The 18,763-nt window shown below is 40.8% G+C and overlaps 1 protein-coding gene across 1 annotated transcript in view; it reads right to left on the reverse strand.

Moving 5' to 3' along the window:
• LOC142257661 (scavenger receptor cysteine-rich type 1 protein M130-like) overlaps positions 1-18,763 on the reverse strand; it is a 198,761-nt gene that overhangs the window by 14,202 nt on the left and 165,796 nt on the right. The window contains exons 11-12 of the mRNA XM_075329798.1: positions 18,433-18,486; positions 15,318-15,629 (exon numbers count right to left, since the gene is read on the reverse strand). Of these exons, the coding sequence (XP_075185913.1) occupies positions 15,318-15,629; positions 18,433-18,486 (366 nt within the window). The remainder of the gene's footprint in view (positions 1-15,317; positions 15,630-18,432; positions 18,487-18,763) is intronic.

Raw genomic sequence — 18,763 nt, forward strand, 5'->3', positions numbered from 1 at the left:
CATTCCTTTTGTAATAATTCTAAACTTTTATATTTTAACCAACTTTTTCAGTAAGAAGTATATAGTGTGTTATATGCAGCAGTAAGAAAATTCTCTCCTGGCACAGTATTACACAGTACTGAAGATTGTGGTTCATGGTTAGACTTTTTTCATTTTCCACGGACATGTGCTATCCATGTTTTTTTTTTAGAGATATTGTTTCTGAGTATGTTCATGTTTTCAGATTTTTTTTTGTGAATCCCTTATTTGCAAAAATAACAAGAACATGTCCATCTTGAATTGAATATGCAGACCAAGCTTGCCCATTTAGGTAATTGGGTCCGTCCAAAAAATGTGTCATCTGAGTGTTGTCCATTGTTGTCCCTCTTTTTTTAGCTGCTTGGACTCATACTTATGGAACTGCAAATTGGGCTTATTTTTGGAGTAGGTCTTATATTTTGAGCATACTCCAAAAAGCCCCAAAATTCTTACTAGTGCATATTTTTGTGGTACATCTTATTTTCAGGGAACTAGGGTACCTCCAATTAGAAATGTAGTATCGTTGTCCTGATATAGCCATGTCTCTTACCTCATTTGCAGAGCATTTTAGCTTAGGCATCCGTAGTTACATCTACTCATATAGCTACAGTTAGTTAGTTGCTCATGATCGTAACCATGGATAGTCCATAGAAAAAATAAAAATAAACTGGATCCTAAGGTAAAATATAACTTTTTATTCTTAGTGATCAATAAAATCGGATGTCCCACAGAGTGACCGTAGATGCATTTTCATAGTATCATAGTATCATAGTTTTTAAGGTTGAAGGGAGACTCTAAGGGGTACTTTGCACACAGAGATAAATCTGCGGCAGATCTGTGGTTGCAGTGAAATTGTGGACAATCAGTGCCAGGTTTGTGGCTGTGTACAAATGGAATAATATGTCCACAATTTCACTGCAACCACAGATCTGCCAAAGATTTATCTGTGTGTGCAAAGTAGCCCTAAGTCCATCTAGTTCAACCCATAGCCTAACATGTTGATCCAGAGGAAGGCAAAAAAAACCCCAATGTGGCAAACAAGTTCCAATGGGGAAAAAATGTCCTTCCTGACTCCACATCCGGCAATCAGACTAGTTCCCTGGATCAATACCCTGTCATAAAATCTAATATACATAACTGGTAATATTAAATTTTTCAAGAAAGGCATCCAGGCTCTGCTTAAATGTTAGTAGTGAATCACTCATTACAACATCATGCGGCAGAGAGTTCCATAGTCTCACTGCTCGTACAGTAAAGAATCCTCGTCTGTGATTATGATTAAACCTTCTTTCCTCAAGACGTAGCGGATGCCCCCATGTTCCAGTCGCAGGCCTAGGTGTAAAAAGATCTTTGGAAAGGTCTTTGTACTGTCCCCTCATATATTTATACATTGTGATTAGATCCCCCCTAAGCCTTCGTTTTTCCAAACTAAATAACCCCAAGTTTAATAACCTGTCTTGGTATTGCAGCCCACCCATTCCTCTAATAATCTTGGTGGCTCTTCTCTGCACCCTCTCCAGTTCAGCTATGTCCTTCTTATATATCGGTGACCAGAATTGTACACAGTATATAAGTGCGGTCGCACTAGTGACTTGTACAGAGGTAGAACTATATTTTTTTCATGAACACTTATACCTCTTTTAATACATCCCATTATTTTATTAGCCCTGGCAGCAGCTGCCTGACACTGTCCACTAAAGTGAAGTTTACCATCCACCCATACACCCAAGTCTTTTTCTGTGTCTGTTTTACCCAGTGTTCTACAATTAAGTACATAATCATAAATGTTATTTCCTCTACCCAAGTGCATGACCTTACATTTATCTACATTAAACTTCAATTGCCACTTCTCAGCCCAATCCTCCAATTTACATAAATCTCCCTGTAATATAAAATTATCCTCCTCTGTATTGATTACCCTGCAGAGTTTAGTATCATCTGCAAATATTGAAATTCTACTCCGCATGCCCCCAACAAGGTCATTTATAAATATGTTGAAAAGAAGCGGGCCCAATACTGACCCCTGTGGTACCCCACTATGAACTGAGACCCAGTCCGAGTATGTACCATTAATAACCACCCTTTGTTTCCTATCACTGAGCCAGTTTTTAACCCAGTTACACATATTTTCCCCTATCCCCATTATTCTCATTTTATGTACCAACCTTTTGTGTGGCACCGTATCAAAAGCTTTTGAAAAGTCCATATATACAATATCCACTGCATTTCCCTGGTCCAGGCTTGAACTTACCTCTTCATAGAAGCTGATCAAATTAGTTTGACAGGATCGATCCCTCATAAACCCATGTTGATACTCTGTCATAAGGTTATTTTTCTTGAGATACTCCAGTATAGCATCTCTCAAGAAACCCTCAAGGATTTTACCAACCGTAGAGGTTAAACTTACCGGCCTATAATTTCCCGGCTCAGTTTTTGTCCCCTTTTTGAATATTGGCACCACATTTGCTATGCGCCAGTCCTGCGGTACCGACCCTGTTATTAAGGAATCTGAGATGATTAAAAATAATGGTCTATCTATCACAGAACTCAATTCCTGTAGTACTCTGGTGTGAAGATGTAATTTACCCTCTCACTGTATATGCTGTACAGATTCCTATTTCAAGCTGGGTTCATTGTCTTATTTGAACTACTTCTGTGTACATTTCTATTGTTGTAGGTAATCACCCCCCTAAAATGCAAGGTTATATCCTCTTGAGGCACTTCCATCCCTGGGAGTAGGGGGAGGTGGGCCTAGAGTCCAACTAGTGTAAACTCTGCTTACCTGGGAGATTCAGGCAGAGTGAGCTGAAACTTGAAGGGAGCAGGAGCTCCAGCCTGTGTGGCTGTGGACACGGACGGAGCTAGGCCTGTGTGGCGGCCCGTGGGATTGTGTGGAACTCTTTGGACTACTGTAAGGACGATTGCTTTGTAATCCGGTCCGAGGATTGTCGGGAAGGGCCCCCGAATCTGTTTTACGTGGACTTATCGTGTGCTGTTCTTGCATTCCTGTTAATAAACCTGTTGGATCGTCCCTCGGCCTCGTCCATCCTTTGCTCTGTTGTACACCCCCGTCACAAACTGGTTGGCAGCGGCGGGATCAGAGCAGAAGAAATGGAGGACAACAGCCAATCGACGTCTGAAACCAGAACCTCAGGATACAGGAACTGGACTGTGGCGAGTCTACAAACAAAGGCCCGTGAATTAGGTGTCGGCTACAAAGGACTCTCTAAGGAGCAACTAATTGAGGCATTGGAACACGCTTGCCTGCAAGATGGCACCGAGGAACAATTTCCACAGCAAGGGGAGCAAAGACGGGAGCCGGAGGTGAATACCCAAAAAAGTCAATGGGTTGTGTGGTACAAGGAAAAGATGGCACTGCTTGGAGATGAGGCCACCATAGAAGATAAGAGGGAGGCCATGCGTGGAGCTGAAGAGAAGGAGCGCAGGATGGAGGAGATGGCATTGCTGGATAAGCAGCTCGCTGTGGAAGCCGCGAGAGGTTCCAGACAGACTGTAACCCCAGCACCCATCATGAGGGAACTTCCCAGAGTGTCCCGCAAAGACTTCAAGCAGTTTAATGAGGCTGCTGGTGACATTGAGGGCTTCTTCCAGGACTTTGAGCATCAGTGTCGATTAATGGAAGTCCCAGAAAGGGAGCGCGTCCGGCATCTGGTTGGGCTCTTAGAGGGTGGAGCTGCTGCAGCCTATAGAGCTATGGACCATCGGTGGAACTGTGAGTATGCGGATATTAAACAGACTATTCTAGAACATTATGCTGTAACGCCAGACACTTACAGGACTCAGTTCCGTACTCTAGCATGTGATGAGGAAGTGTCCTTCAAGATGTATGCCCACAAACTCAAACATCTGTGGCATCGTTGGTTGGAGGCAGAGGAGGCCTTAACCTTGGAGACCGTCCTCCAGGTCCTCCTAAAAGAGCAGTTTTACTTCAAGTGCCCCGCTGAGATCCGGGAATGGGTGCGTGAGAGAAAACCAGCGACAGTGGAGGAAGCTGCTGCTCTAGCTGATGAGGTGCTCACCATCAAGCCTCAGTGGAGGGTTCTGTTGGAGGATGGAGAGACGCCTAACAGCTCCACAACACCGGATGCCCCCAGTTATTCTGTCCCCATTGTTCCCCGTTCCTCTAAGCCACCACATGTTGATACCCGTGTTAATGTGCCTCCAGTTGCTTCTACTGCACTTTCTGGAATACGCCGGGGAGAGGAAGTAACAGAGCGCAGGTGTTATGTTTGTAGGCATCCCGGGCATTTGCAGGCCTCATGCCCAGCCAGGCCATGGAGGAATCATCCTCAAACCCCTACAGCACCTTCAGGTGGGAGCCGGCCTCCAAGTTCCCCTACCCCTTACCCAAGAGGACGCCTTGGATGGAGGGAGACCCAGCTCAGATGCTATCAATGTGGACAGCCAGGGCATCGGCAAGTCTCCTGCCCAGCTGTTCAAATGAGGACTGATCCTGCGCCCAATCGGATTGTTAATTATTTACAGCCCAGCGCCATGGAGGAAGATGTGGCACCGCTATGTGAGGACTGGCCTAGTGACTCAGCCCATGTTGCACCACCAGGAGTTTACGGGGTGCGACCTGCAGTTATGACGACTTCTGCTCATCGAGGTAAGCACTTGCAGGAGGTTGTGCTGGATGGACAGAGACTTGTTGGATTTTGTGACTCGGGTGCTTTCCTCACACTGGCTGATCCCCGAGTGGTTCGGCCTGAGGCAATCCATAGAGGACCTGGGATTGTCATTGAACTGGCTGGTGGACAATGGAGGACTATTCCCACAGCCACTGTGGATCTGAGCTTTGGTTTTGGGGTCAGGCGATGTGTGGTTGGGGTGATGGGTGGTCTGCCTGCAGCTGTTCTCCTGGGCAATGATGTGGGAGAGCTACGATGCCAATTCGTGGCTGCATGAAGCCACATGTAAGTAACGCTCTGCCTGTGTGTACTTAACCAGTGACCTGTAGAGGTCCCTAGTACGTACACAAGTTGGGAGGGGGAGGGATTGTGAAGATGTAATTTACCCTCTCACTGTATATGCTGTACAGATTCCTATTTCAAGCTGGGTTCATTGTCTTATTTGAACTACTTCTGTGTACATTTCTATTGTTGTAGGTAATCACCCCCCTAAAATGCAAGGTTATATCCTCTTGAGGCACTTCCATCCCTGGGAGTAGGGGGAGGTGGGCCTAGAGTCCAACTAGTGTAAACTCTGCTTACCTGGGAGATTCAGGCAGAGTGAGCTGAAACTTGAAGGGAGCAGGAGCTCCAGCCTGTGTGGCTGTGGACACGGACGGAGCTAGGCCTGTGTGGCGGCCCGTGGGATTGTGTGGAACTCTTTGGACTACTGTAAGGACAATTGCTTTGTAATCCGGTCCGAGGATTGTCGGGAAGGGCCCCCGAATCTGTTTTACGTGGACTTATCGTGTGCTGTTCTTGCATTCCTGTTAATAAACCTGTTGGATCGTCCCTCGGCCTCGTCCATCCTTTGCTCTGTTGTACACCCCCGTCACATCTGGGGTGTATGCCATCCGGGCCCGGAGATTTGTCAACCTTAGTGATTTCGAGGCGGCGGCGTACTTCCTGCTGGGTTAAGCAGGTAATATTCAAGGGTGAATTTATGGTATCACTGGTCATGTCATCTGCCATGGCATTTTCTTGTATAAAAACCGTAGAAAAAAAGTCATTCAGCAGGTTGGCTTTACCCTCATCTCCTTCCACCATTTCACCAAGACTATTTTTAAGGGGGCCAACACTATCGCTTTTCAGTTTTTTACTGTTTATGTAGTTAAAGAATATTTTAGGATTATTTTTACTTTCTCTCACAATGAGTCTCTCTGTCTCAAACTTAGCTAACTTAATTTGCTTTTTACATATTTTATTTAATTTTCTATAATTATATAATGCCTCATCACTACCTACCCTCTTTAATTCTTTTAAGGCTTTCTGTTTTTCTTTTATTGCTTCCCTTACAGCTCTATTTAGCCATAGGGGTTTTCTCCTATTTCTAGCATGTTTGTTCCCATAGGGTATATTTTCTGCACAATCCCTATTCAGGATGCTCATAAAAGTCTCCTATTTGCTTTGTGTACTTTTATTACTTAGTACATCATCCCAGTTTATTGCACTAAGATCATCTCTCAACAGTTTAAAATTTGCTTTCCTGAAGTTTAGTGTCCTTGTAGCCCCTCTACTAGACATCTTACTAAAGAATACATGAAAACTTATTATTTTGTGATCACTATTCCCCAAGTAACCCCCAACTTGTATATTTGATATGCGGTCTGGCCTATTGGTTAGTACAAGGTCTAGTAGTGCTCCCCCTCTTGTGGGGTCCTGTACCATTTGTGAAAGGTAATTATCTTTCATTGTTATCAAAAATCTATTTCCTTTGCTGGAACTGCAAGTTTCTGTTCCCCAATTTATATCAGGATAGTTAAAGTCCCCCATAATAATTACCTCTCCGAGACTCGCTGCTTTATCAATTTGCTTTATGAGGAGATTCTCTACCTCTTCCATAATATTCGGCATCTTATAACACACCCCTATAAGAATTTTATTATTCATTCCCCCCCCCTTATCTCCACCCATAGGGACTCTACATTCTCAGTACCCTCACATATGTTGTCACGCAGGATGGGTTTTAAGGATGATTTTACATATAGACACACACCTCCCCCTCGCTTATTTGTACGGTCATTCCTGAATAGGCTATAACCCTGTAAATTAACAGCCCAGTCATAGCTCTCATCCAGCCATGTCTCTGATATCCCCACTATATCATAATTTTCTTCCAACAATATTAATTCTAATTCCTCCACCTTATTTGTGAGGCTTCGGGCATTAGTGTACATGCACGTTACGTATGACTCTGTACCTGTATTCCTGCTTACTGTATTAACTGTTCTAACCCCGTACCACCCCCAATTTCATTACTTGTGCCCTGGTCACTATCTGCACTACATTCCCCTTCTATAAAGTGAATACCCTCGCCCCCCATTCCTAGTTTAAACACTCCTCCAACCTTCTAGCCATTTTCTGCCCCAGCAGAGCTGCACCTTCCCCATTAAGATGCATCCCATCCCTAGCATAGAATCTGTAGCCAACTGAAAAGTCGGCCCAATTCTCCAGGAACCCAAAACCCTCTTTCCTACACCAATTCCTGAGCCACCTGTTAACCTCCCTGATCTCTCTTTGCCTCTCTGGTGTGGCTCGTGGCACAGGTAGTATTTCCGAAAATACCACCTTTGAGGTCCATGCTTTAAGCTTACAACCTAATTCCCTGAAATCATCTTTAAGGACCTTCCACCTACCTCTAACTTTGTCATTTGTGCCAATGTGTACAATGACCGCTGGGTCCTCCCCAGCCCCTCCCAGTAATCTGTCAACCCGATCAGTGATGTGCCGAACTCGAGCGCCAGGAAGACAACACACTGTTCGGCAATCCCTTTGTGACAGATTGCCCTATCTGTCCCACTAATAATTGAGTCCCCCACTACCAGTACCTGTCTTGCCTGCCCTGCACTCCTATTCCCCCCCTTACTGGAGCAGACACTCCTCTGGCGTTCAGAGGTCATGCCTTGCTGCAGCAATGCTACCCCTGTAATGACATCCCCCTCATCTGCCAAGTTTGCAAACCTATTGGGGTGTGTCAGTTCAGGACTAGCCTTCCTAGCACTTTTCCCTTTACCCCCCTTTCTAACTGTCACCCAGCTACCTACCTCACCGTCCTGCCGCTCCCTACTACGATCCTCCCCCACATCTGACCCAGCAAGCTGCTGCTCAGTGAGCAGCACACTCCTTTCCATATTGCTAATGCATCTCAGAGTTGCCAGCTGCTCATTTAGATCCAGTATCTGGGCTTCCAAATGTGCAACTTGCGCACATCTTGAACAACAGTATGCCCCCTCGAATGGCTTTTCAAGGACTGCATACATGAGACAAGATGTACACTGGATCGCATTAGCAATAGTGGAGCACATTTTCTAATGGGGATAGCACTAAACAAATGTTAAGTAATTAAACAACTAAATACAAACAATTCTACTCACACTTACTTTTGCTCACACTTTGCTCACTCACGCTCACAATGAAGAAGACAGGCTAAAATTCCTAGCGGCGCGCGGTTTTCAGAAGTCTTCCTTCCGGCTGTAACAGCCAAAACCCGGTTCTCCTTGAGCTCGCGGTGACTCTTCACTTATCCCAGAAGGCACTGGGAATATGTAAATTATCTTCGCAAGACTCCTTCCCTGGCTTTCAGAAGTCTTCGTTCCGGCTGTAACGGCCAAAACCCAGTTCTCCTTGAGCTCGCGGTGACTCTTCACTTATCCCAGAAGGCACTGGGAATATGCAAATTATCCTCGCAAGACTCCTTCCCTGATTTTGACTCAACCAAGTGTTAATCGTAACTAACATATAACATACTAAGCACCATCTAAAAACGTGTTACTCTCCACCCTACTGTGACATCATGTTACTCATTAAATTACTTCATCTGTTAATGGAAATACTTATTGGAATATTAAAATCATTACCAGGGACAAAGATAAAGACATTCAAATGTCAATTCTTTAAGGCACATGTATTGTACAAAAACAAAAATGCAAAGTTTTCTGGTAGTGCAGCCAACATATAAAGGGTTGATTTATGAAATATATAAAATATGTGATATCACAATTGATGACATTTTTATATGAAAAATCTACTTATTTTGACTTTGAAAGTTTTTGTTGCATGCATGCAAATTGCATTAGAAAAAAAAGCAACATTTTCTGGTAGTGCAGCCTACATATAAAGTGGAAAGAGAAATTTGTCAGCTCACCCCTCTTCACTCCTGGACTCTGCACCGATGCACGGAACGCCCTGGCCTGGGCGGGAATGAAGGCAGCAAGAATCAAACGTCCAGCATCAAGGAGGATAAAAATAAAACTTGTATTTATTTGTATGATTATAAAAACATACAGACTGTGCAGTGGACACAGAGAATTGATTCTTGCAGCCTACATATAAAGGGTTGCATTATTATGTTATATATAAAATATGTGTTTTAGTTTGAAGGTTTTTGTTGCATGCATACAAACAATGCATTAGAATAAAAAATAAAACACACTTTAACATGTCTTTTAAATAATGTGTATCTTACTACATTGCACAGTTTGCAAAATGAATCCTCTGAAATAATTAGTATTTAGAACACAAAATCCAGGATATTATCCTACACATAAAAGATCTGCAGTATGGGATCAGTTTCAGTTTGGTGGAAAGAGAGTTAAAAATCCGACACTCATTCAAATCACAAGAATACCTTAAAATCATATGAGAGCCGATCTCTAAAAACACTCCAAAAAATTGGTAATTTGTGAATCGGACAAAGGAGATGAAGTTGTGATTTTAGATAAAGAACTGTACAATATATTGGCCCTAAAAATCCTTAGTGATAGGGCAACATTGAGGAATCCACACCAGCCTTTACAAATTAACTCAATTACTTGAAAAAGGTTTAAGCAAAAACATAATCAGTAAGAAAGGATTTGATTTTTCATTGACAGAAGTCCCGATCACAGCTATATTTAAAAACACCTGGTTTCCTTAGAGACAGTACCAATGTGCTAAATGTTTTTTCAAATTTTCCAATGGAATCTGGAACTGAACTTCTTAATATGCAATATGGTAGATCTCTATTCAAGCATTCCTTATGATATGGCATTAACAGGCAATCAATAGTTTTTGAAAAACCATAGTAGTCTGAATGTTGATCTACAAGATTACATTGTAATGGCTATGGATCAGTTCTTGAAGCAAATCTTTTTTATGTCTGATGGTAGGTTCTTCTTACTAGTAAGACAAGCCACGATGGGAGTCTAAATTATTATCTTAATATTAAATCTTAAATTAAGTCTGAAATTTATGCTGCATGGTGGAGGATATGTGTATCTTTTCAGTTAATTGTCCCTTCACAGATTTGTTGCTCTGGTACGGTCGTTTTATAGATGATATTCTAGTTACTAGTCTAGGAGTGGACACAAAGCAACCGTTCCAGAGTTCATAGATTATATGAATGACAATAATGTAAATCTGAAATCATTTGTTCTGAAGCACAAGGATCCACAACCTTTTTAGATTTAATGATAAAGGCTAATTTAAGGTAGGGGAAAGTGGATATAACATTGTACAAAAAACCTTGTACAGGGAATAGCATACTTAAATTTGACAGCTGTCATCCCAGAAGCACATTGGCTTCAATACCGTAATGAAAGATGATCCAGGCAAAAAGAACTTGCTCTGATCCGAAATTATTCTCAGAACAATGTGAAATCTTACAAAAAAAGATTGGAATGCAGAGGATATAAGAGCAAATTAATAAATAATGCAAAAAAAAGAGTAATTATCTAGAAATTATTTGATATATGGAAACAACAGGGCTATGAAGAAAAATAATGATCAACATCATAAAAACCTTGTATATATTACAACAGCCTATAGCAGTCAGTTTGGAGAAATAAAAAAAAAATCACTTTCAAATACCTGCCCATATTAACACTAGAACTACTGGACTCGTGACACCTATATAGAAATACATAGTGCAAAGTAGTCAAAATGACTACCTCAGTAGTTCTAGTGTTAAATATTGCTGAAGTACTCATGGAAATTTTAAAGTAAGGTTGTGGATTTGTGGCAAAAAGAACCAAAACATTAGGAAATTACATATCTCCCAGCCTATATACTAGTGCACCTCCAGCTAAATGCACAAGATTGAGTCTTTCAGGTTTTTATAAATATGGTGGATCCAAATGCAATGTTTGTATGTATGCAACAAAAACAAAAACCTTTTAAAGTAAAGAAACACAGGTTTTTCAGATAAAACATTACATCAATTGTGATATCACATATTTAATATATATCATATTGCAACCCTTTATATGTCGGCTGCACTACCAGAAAACTTTGCATTTTTTTGTACTATACATGTGCCTTAAAGAATTGTCATTTGAATGTATATATCTTTGTCTCTGGTAATGATGTTAATATCCCAATAAGTATTTCCATTAATAGATGTTAGTATTTTAATGAGTAACATGATGCCACAGGAAGGTGGAGTTTAGCATGTTTTTAATGGTGCTCAGTATGTTGTATGTTAGTTATGATTCAGACTGAAATGAGTCGAAACGCGTCAATAGTTACTCTGTGCGACATCTGATATTATGGATAACTAAGAATAAAAGAACTTATATTTTAACGGAGGATCCAGTTTATTTTTTTTTTTCTATGGACCTCAATTACCCATGAGGTGGTGGGATTAGCTGGAAGCCTCCAACTGAATTAGAGTTGGCCATCATATTGACGGGGTGAGTGCGATTCTTTTCCCTTAAATACTGTATACCCAAGCTACAGTGCCCTGCACATGAGGTAAGAGACATGGCCATATCAGGAGGACTATAATATTATTTCTACTTGGAAGTATTTATATTAATCCACCTACTAAATAAAGGGGTATTCTCATTCTTAAGATCCTATCCCAATAAGTCTGTTTTTCCCATCCCTTTTGTCAGTCTTAATGAATCAGCAAAAAATGTGACCGGCCAGCTGCCATTTTGCTGCACTTACACTAAACAAATCACAAAAAAAAAAAAAATTCAATTCATAATAATTCATTCTTAGGTGTTTCATAACATTTTAGGGAAACTCAATTTGCCTCAAACTGATTTGCTCATCTCTACTGCCCATATAATATTCCAGTATGAAAAAAAATCAGCAACATCTTGGTGAAAATTTTTTGATGCAGTCCAAAAATTCGCCAAATTTATAAAAAGTAATAGGCGCCTAGATGTCAAATTTGGCAAATGTATCAATTGAGTCTCTTCTATTATCACAGCTCTAAGGACATGACGCAATCAAGGACTAAAGGGGGCTTTACATGCAGTGACATCGCTGGTCAAAGCACCTGCCCCCCTCGGTTGTGCGTCACGGACAAATCGCTGCCCATGGTGCACAATATCGCTTACACCCGTCACACATACCTGCCTAGCGACGTTGCTGTGGCCGGCAAACCACCTCCTTTCTAAGGGGGCGGTTCGTTCGGTGTCATTAGAGGCGTCACTAAGCGGCCACACAATAGAAACGGAGGGGCGGAGATTAGCGGGCCGAACATCCCGCCCACCTCCTTCCTTCCTCATTGCCGGCGGTCGCAGGTAAGGTGAGGTTCCTCATTCCTCCGGTGTCACACATAGTGATGCGTGCTGCCACAGCAACGACAAACAACCTACGTCCTGCAGCAGCAACGATAATCGGGAAAGGAATGACGTGTCAACGATCAACGATTAGGTGAGTAATTTTGATCGTTAACGGTCATTCCTGCATTTCACATGCAACAATGTTGCTAACGAGGCCGGATGTGCGTCACGAATTCCGTGACCCCAACGACATCTCGTTAGCGATGTCGCTGCATGTGAAGCCCGCTTTAATTAAATTAAATTGTGCAAGCAAACATTTTTATGTCATAATATATACTGTTGAGAAAGCTTATAAGTGTAGAAGTACAGTATGTGTTATAAAAAAAACATTATTCCCAAACCATTTTTATACCTTTAGTCTGTGTTTAATCCTAATATTTTACCTGTTGTCTGTAAAGCAATAGTAAATTTGCCTTCCCCACCTATAAATTACAAAATCAAAAGTCAACATCAAGATGACCAGAAATGCATTTTATATTTATTTAAGTAAATCATGTCACTTATTTCCTTAATCGTAATGCATACCGATACCTCTAGCATTAGGATGGACCAATTTATTGTAACAACTGACCTCATTCATGATAGGTTATTTTTATATTTGAATAAATATTTATTTACACAATTTGCTATACATTATCAAATCTATCATCAATTTATCTAAAGAAACCTATTAATGGTATTAACTAAATTTAAAACATTGTTGATCAGTCTTTTAACTTATATTCCTTGCTAATCTTGAATGTGATATGGTTCTAGCTGGGAGATATATTTCTCAACAAATACAAAATTTCACTTTACCTTAAAACCAATAACTTTAATAAACAAATATGCCACAAACAGAGTACATACAATTTTTCATGTGTCGTTATATGAAGAGAAGGTGGGAATTCATATACACCCTACTCTCTCCCTTCCTAAAATACTGGGGTCGGCATCCTATGAATTTTACCTATGAATAAGGACATGTTTTTAACCTCCTGTCCGAAACGCGTAAGGATATTATGATACCCCTTTCCACCCTTTTGTGGTTTTCATATTTTTAACTTATATGTCTCAATAAATTTTTGATTTTTATATAAAATAATTTTTGGTGCTAGATTCCATTTTTCCCTGCCCCCTTCCTCCACTCATTGACTTACTATTGGTTCCAGACTAGGCTATGCTGGAGGATCCGTGCACTGCAAATTTTTCCGGGGACTATATATCCTGGGAAGCTGAAAATACTTTTTTCTGTCCTATATACCAATGAGGCCCCTTTTCCACGTCGACTAACCTCTGTACTCACCCTCCTCTGCTTCTTTATACCCAGTGCTCCTATTTAATAGTGGGTAAAGTGTATCACCAACAGAGAGCCTACAAAGGATAGTATGTGCACTGTTATAGAGAATACATTCGTCAGTATCTGTCATTATCTAATGGGATGGTCCTAATTTAGTCATCGCCTCGGGGCGATTCTTAAACTAAATTACAGTAACATTTTTTTGGAAATTTTATTGATACAGATATATTATTCTATATTCTAACCGGTAGTTGACTAAATTAGGACCATCCCATTGGATAATGACAGACAGATACTGACGAATGTATTCTCTATAACAGTGCACATACTATCCTTTGTAGGCTCTCTCTTGGTGATACACTTTACCCACTATTAAGCACTGGGTATATAGAGGCAGAGGAGGGTCAGGACATAGGTTAGTCGACGTGGAACAGGGGCCTCATTAGTATATAGGATGCCGACCCCGTATTTTAGGAAGGGAGAGAGTAGAGTATATATGAATTCCCACCTTCTCTTCATATGTCAACACATGAAAAATTGTATGTAATATGTTTGTGGCATATATGTTTATTTAAGTTATTGGTTTTAAGGTAAAGTGAAGTTTGGTATTTGTTTAGAAGATTCTACCTTAGTATCTCAAATCGGTATTTGGGAGATATATTTCTCCCATTAAGTTCCTCTCGCACTGGTGAACAGCAGGGAGGAGGTCAAGCCCTGGCATGGATCTTTGGTGGTATTCTGGGTTTTTGGGGCAATGCCTGGATTGCATAGCTGACGAAGTTAGGACAGCTGTCACGCTGTACTCTAAGATGTACAATAGCAGTACAGCGCAGTAATGTGGGATTGAGAGGATTCTTGAAACTATCTGAGAAGGTAGTTAGCTGGTAAACCACTAGGGGGCGTAAAAGTGGAGGAAACGTATTAGCAGGGAATTCCCTAGCAGAGGTAATACTAGTCAAGCTCACCAGATGGCAGTAGAATCGTCAGAAAGCCGTGTCACAACATGAGGTCTTGTAAGTACACAAGGGCAAAGTCTAAACATAGTTAGAGGGAAGCAAATAGTCAGTAGCCGGGAAATCAGAGCCTAGAAGCGAGGGGGAGTGGGAGGACAAGACAGAATAAAGGTAAACAGATAAGGAACGAACAGGGAGACAGCGGGAGAGACACTGATGGAAACAGACAACAGAGGAGGTTAACAACAGGTTAGGTGAACACGGAGGTCAGGAGGGGGCAGGGCAGACAACAGGTCACTCAAGAGCAGAACACAGCAGAGCCAGAAATATCACTGGCGAAGTCCAAGAGAAACAGTGCCCTAATAAAGCAGCCTGACCTCCAGAACGAGGCAGAAAGGATTAACCCCTAACGTGACTTGCATCAGAAGTGAAACTAAAAAAAAGGCTCAGCTCCAGCTGAGCCAGGGGTCAATCATGACAACAGCATAATGAGATGGCCCTAACTCCTCAGTGGGGTGGTGGTACTTTGTCTGGAAAAGCTGAAGTGTATTCTGCAGGAACATCATATCTAAATGGACTGGCTCATACAGGCCTTAATTTATGCTATTTAACAAGCTGAACTTTTGCTTTAAATTCTGATGTATTTATTCTTTATGCTGCCAGTGTGAATCAAACAGAGTTTGGACTGAAAGCTTGTGTGCGCCTCTTAATAGTGTCCCTCCCATTGCCACAGTGTTTATGATAGACAATGAAGACTAAATGCAAATACATATTTTAATTACATAGTGTATGTATAATAAGACACATTATACATTGCTCATACCAGCACATATGACTCCAGCATCTTCCTTATGGAGGCAATCACTTTTATTCCAGCGTGTAGACCAGCAATCCTGTATCTCGCGCTCATATCCTTTACATTGCACCTCACTCAGCCATATGGGACCTGTTCCTTTTCCAAACCTGGCCTCTGTGGTAGCGTCCAATGCTGACCCACATCCTATCTGTCTACAGATGACGTCAGCATCCTTGATATCCCAGTCATCATCACACACTGTTCCCCACTGTCCCTGGAATAAAACTTCCACTCTCCCGGAACAGTTGTCTCCATCAGCAAGACGAATCTGGACTTTATCTAACAAAAAAGAATGTAAAGTAGATTAAAAGTTATTTTATAATATATAAACAGTCCACCCCATGATAGTATTCAATAAACTTCTTAATTAAGTGGGGGGAAAAATTGCGTCACCAATATCAGCCAGTTGTCACGTGTAGTTTAAAGGAATCGGTCACGAGCATTTTGCTATGTAATCTGAGAGCAGCATTGTGTAAGGGATGAGAGTCTGATTCCAGTGATGTCACTTTCTCGTCTGCATGCTATAATTTTGATACAATCTGTTTTCTTTGTTGCAGGTCTAGCAGTGCTCAGAATGCTGAGCTGTATATAACTCCGCCCACACCAGAGATTGGAAGCTTTGTGTACACTACATTGACAGAAAGCTGATAATCAGTGGTGAGGGCATGATTACATAGTGCTGCAGGAGTAAGGGGCACAAGACACCTTGTCCTATACTGATAATCTCTTGCTGATAAAACACTTATTTTAATTAAATAGCAACATAGCTTAATAAGTGACATATTTCAGCTCAGTTTACATACCAAAACCATACTGATAGATTTCCCTTAAGTTCTGGTTGTTTCTACTGTCAGCAGAGCTAGATGAAATTTGAGCAGCTTAGATCCTCAAATGCCTTGGGAAATATCGACCATGGCATTTAAGCAGTTTTACAGAAGGAGAATTTAATTTGTCAGTCCATCTGTATCCCAGTAATAACAACAAGGATTGCTGATGGTTTCTATGGAAAACAAAGCCTACCATTTACCTGCATGTCTGCTATATGCTATCGTCTAATTACATTGGACAATATGTGGGGTCTAATAAATGCTGTAAATGAAAAAAGTAAAACAGTAAAGCAACAAAACAGCAGAAGTTGCATCTGCAATTTATAATCCATGTGAAACTCAAAGCTTGTCCTGCAAAAAAGCAAGAATCATATTTGTCTAAAAAAAAAGAACTAAATAAATTTTAAAAAAATCTGTCTCATAACATGACAACTCCCCCAAAAAATTATGTGCAAAAGTAGTAAAATATATAAAATCCACCCCTAAATAAATTTGGTACTAATGACATTTTTTGTCAACAGTGCCTTTTGGTAAAAAATGTTGAAGAAAAAAAATAATAAAATCAAGAAATGCTGCTTTATATTAATTTATAATGACAAAAATTTGGAAAGTCCAATTCCGGAGCCCCGAGAAAGGTCACCATAAAACAATAAATTAATGGTATAATACATTTTTATTTGATACGTACTGTACCATAAGTAAATTAAAACAGGAAAAATTGCTCCAATGAGAAAACAATGAGAAAATAATGAGAATGGGTGAGGGGGCGGCAAGTTCTAAAATTTGTTAGTAACGGAACATAAAAAGACTTAAGGCCCCGTTACACGCAACGACATCGCTAACGAGATGTCGTTGGGGTCACGGAATTCGTGACGCACATCCGTTTTCGTTAGCGGTGTCGTTGCGTGTGACATGTACGAACGACCGCTAGCGATCAAAAATACTCACCTTATCGCTGATCGTTGACACGTCGTTCTAATCTCAAATATCGTTGATGGTGCTGGATGCAGGTTGTTGGTCGTTCCTGAGGCAGCACACATCACTATGTGTGACACCCCAGGAACGACAAACAACACCGTACCTGCGTCCTCCGGCAACGAGGTGGGCGTCACTTTCTTTCGGCTGCTCTCCGCCCCTCTACTTCTATTGGACGGCTGCCGTGTGACATCGCTGTGACGCTGCACGAACCGCCCCCAGCGACGTCGCTAGGCAGGTAAGTCCATGTAATGGGTACTAGTGATATTGTGCGCCACGGGCAGCGATTTTCCCGTGACGCAAAACTGATGGGGGCGGGAGCTTTCACAAGCGACATCACTAGCAATGTCACTGTGTGTAAATCCCCTTTTACACTCAACTATAACACAAAATATCACCATACAGGTAATATGGTTTTAACTATATGACACACATATGTATATATACTGTATGTTTTCTCATTGGAGCAGTTTTAATTTACTATACAGTGCTTATCAAATAATAAAAAAAAAATATTATACCATTAATTTATTGTTTTATGGTGACCTTTCTCGGGGGTCAGTAATTGGATTTTCTGAATTCTTGTGATTCGACTGTTCAAGGTCTTGTCCATTATTTTGGAATTGGTGTTTTTTTTCTATTAATTTGGCCTCCCAAAGAGTGTAAGAAAAAGTAATCGAAATGTCTAATTTGCCACAAAATGGTAGTTTTAAAACTCCCTATGAGAAAAAAATGGCTATGTTAAGGAAAAAATATAAAAAAGTTATGGATTTTAGAAAGCTAAAGCAAAAACGTAAAAAAAACCCAAAAGGAAATAAATTGTAGAAAGAAAATTTTAAAGTCTAGTTCTGATGTTCTATCATCAGAGCTGCATTGTTCTTACTATCTGCCTTCCTGATTTACCACAGGTTTTGCTGCTCAAGAAGATTACAATTTAGACCAGCGGGTCAGAACTGAATACTCTTCTAAGGCATCATTGCTTTTGCATCACTGGTAAAGCGCAGAATCAATGGACCAAGCCGGATCCAGCCAGCTTGAGAGCACCACGAGCAGGCTCTAAGGCATACAGTAGACCGTGTTTCTTAGGTAGGCCATCCTGAGACCATCGGGAGGCCAGTAAACTAGCCACTAAGTTATAAACTATAAAATAATTTCCTATATTCTTGGGAACAATTAGAGATAATTGCAAAGTTGTTTTTTATAACCACTTTGCAATTTTACTTATTTGACAACTTAACGCAATGACATGTCATGGTGAAATTTCAGTAAAATATTCTAACCTGTACAATGCTGGGATGTTGGGCAGCTCGGAACTGCGGTTTTGGTTGCTTCACCTAAGGTCAAGAAAAATGTTTATTAGAAGAATACTGATTGTACAGTAAGTTCAAAAGATACGGATTTCATGAGAAATGTAGAAAAAGGTTAATTTTTAGATACAATAAAAGCTAGAAAGGATAAAAATGGAGAAAGAAATGTAGCTTTTGCATAAGAACAAGAGCTCATATTTTTAACTTAAGCTCAGAAATACATAGAAAGGTTTATCCAAGTTAAACAATTTCTTATCGATTCAATTAAAGGTAAAAAAAAACACCATTTTGTTTTTTTGTTTTT

The sequence above is a fragment of the Anomaloglossus baeobatrachus genome, chromosome 12, assembly GCF_048569485.1.
Source record: "Anomaloglossus baeobatrachus isolate aAnoBae1 chromosome 12, aAnoBae1.hap1, whole genome shotgun sequence".
In the NCBI taxonomy this organism is placed as follows: Eukaryota; Metazoa; Chordata; class Amphibia; order Anura; family Aromobatidae; genus Anomaloglossus; species Anomaloglossus baeobatrachus.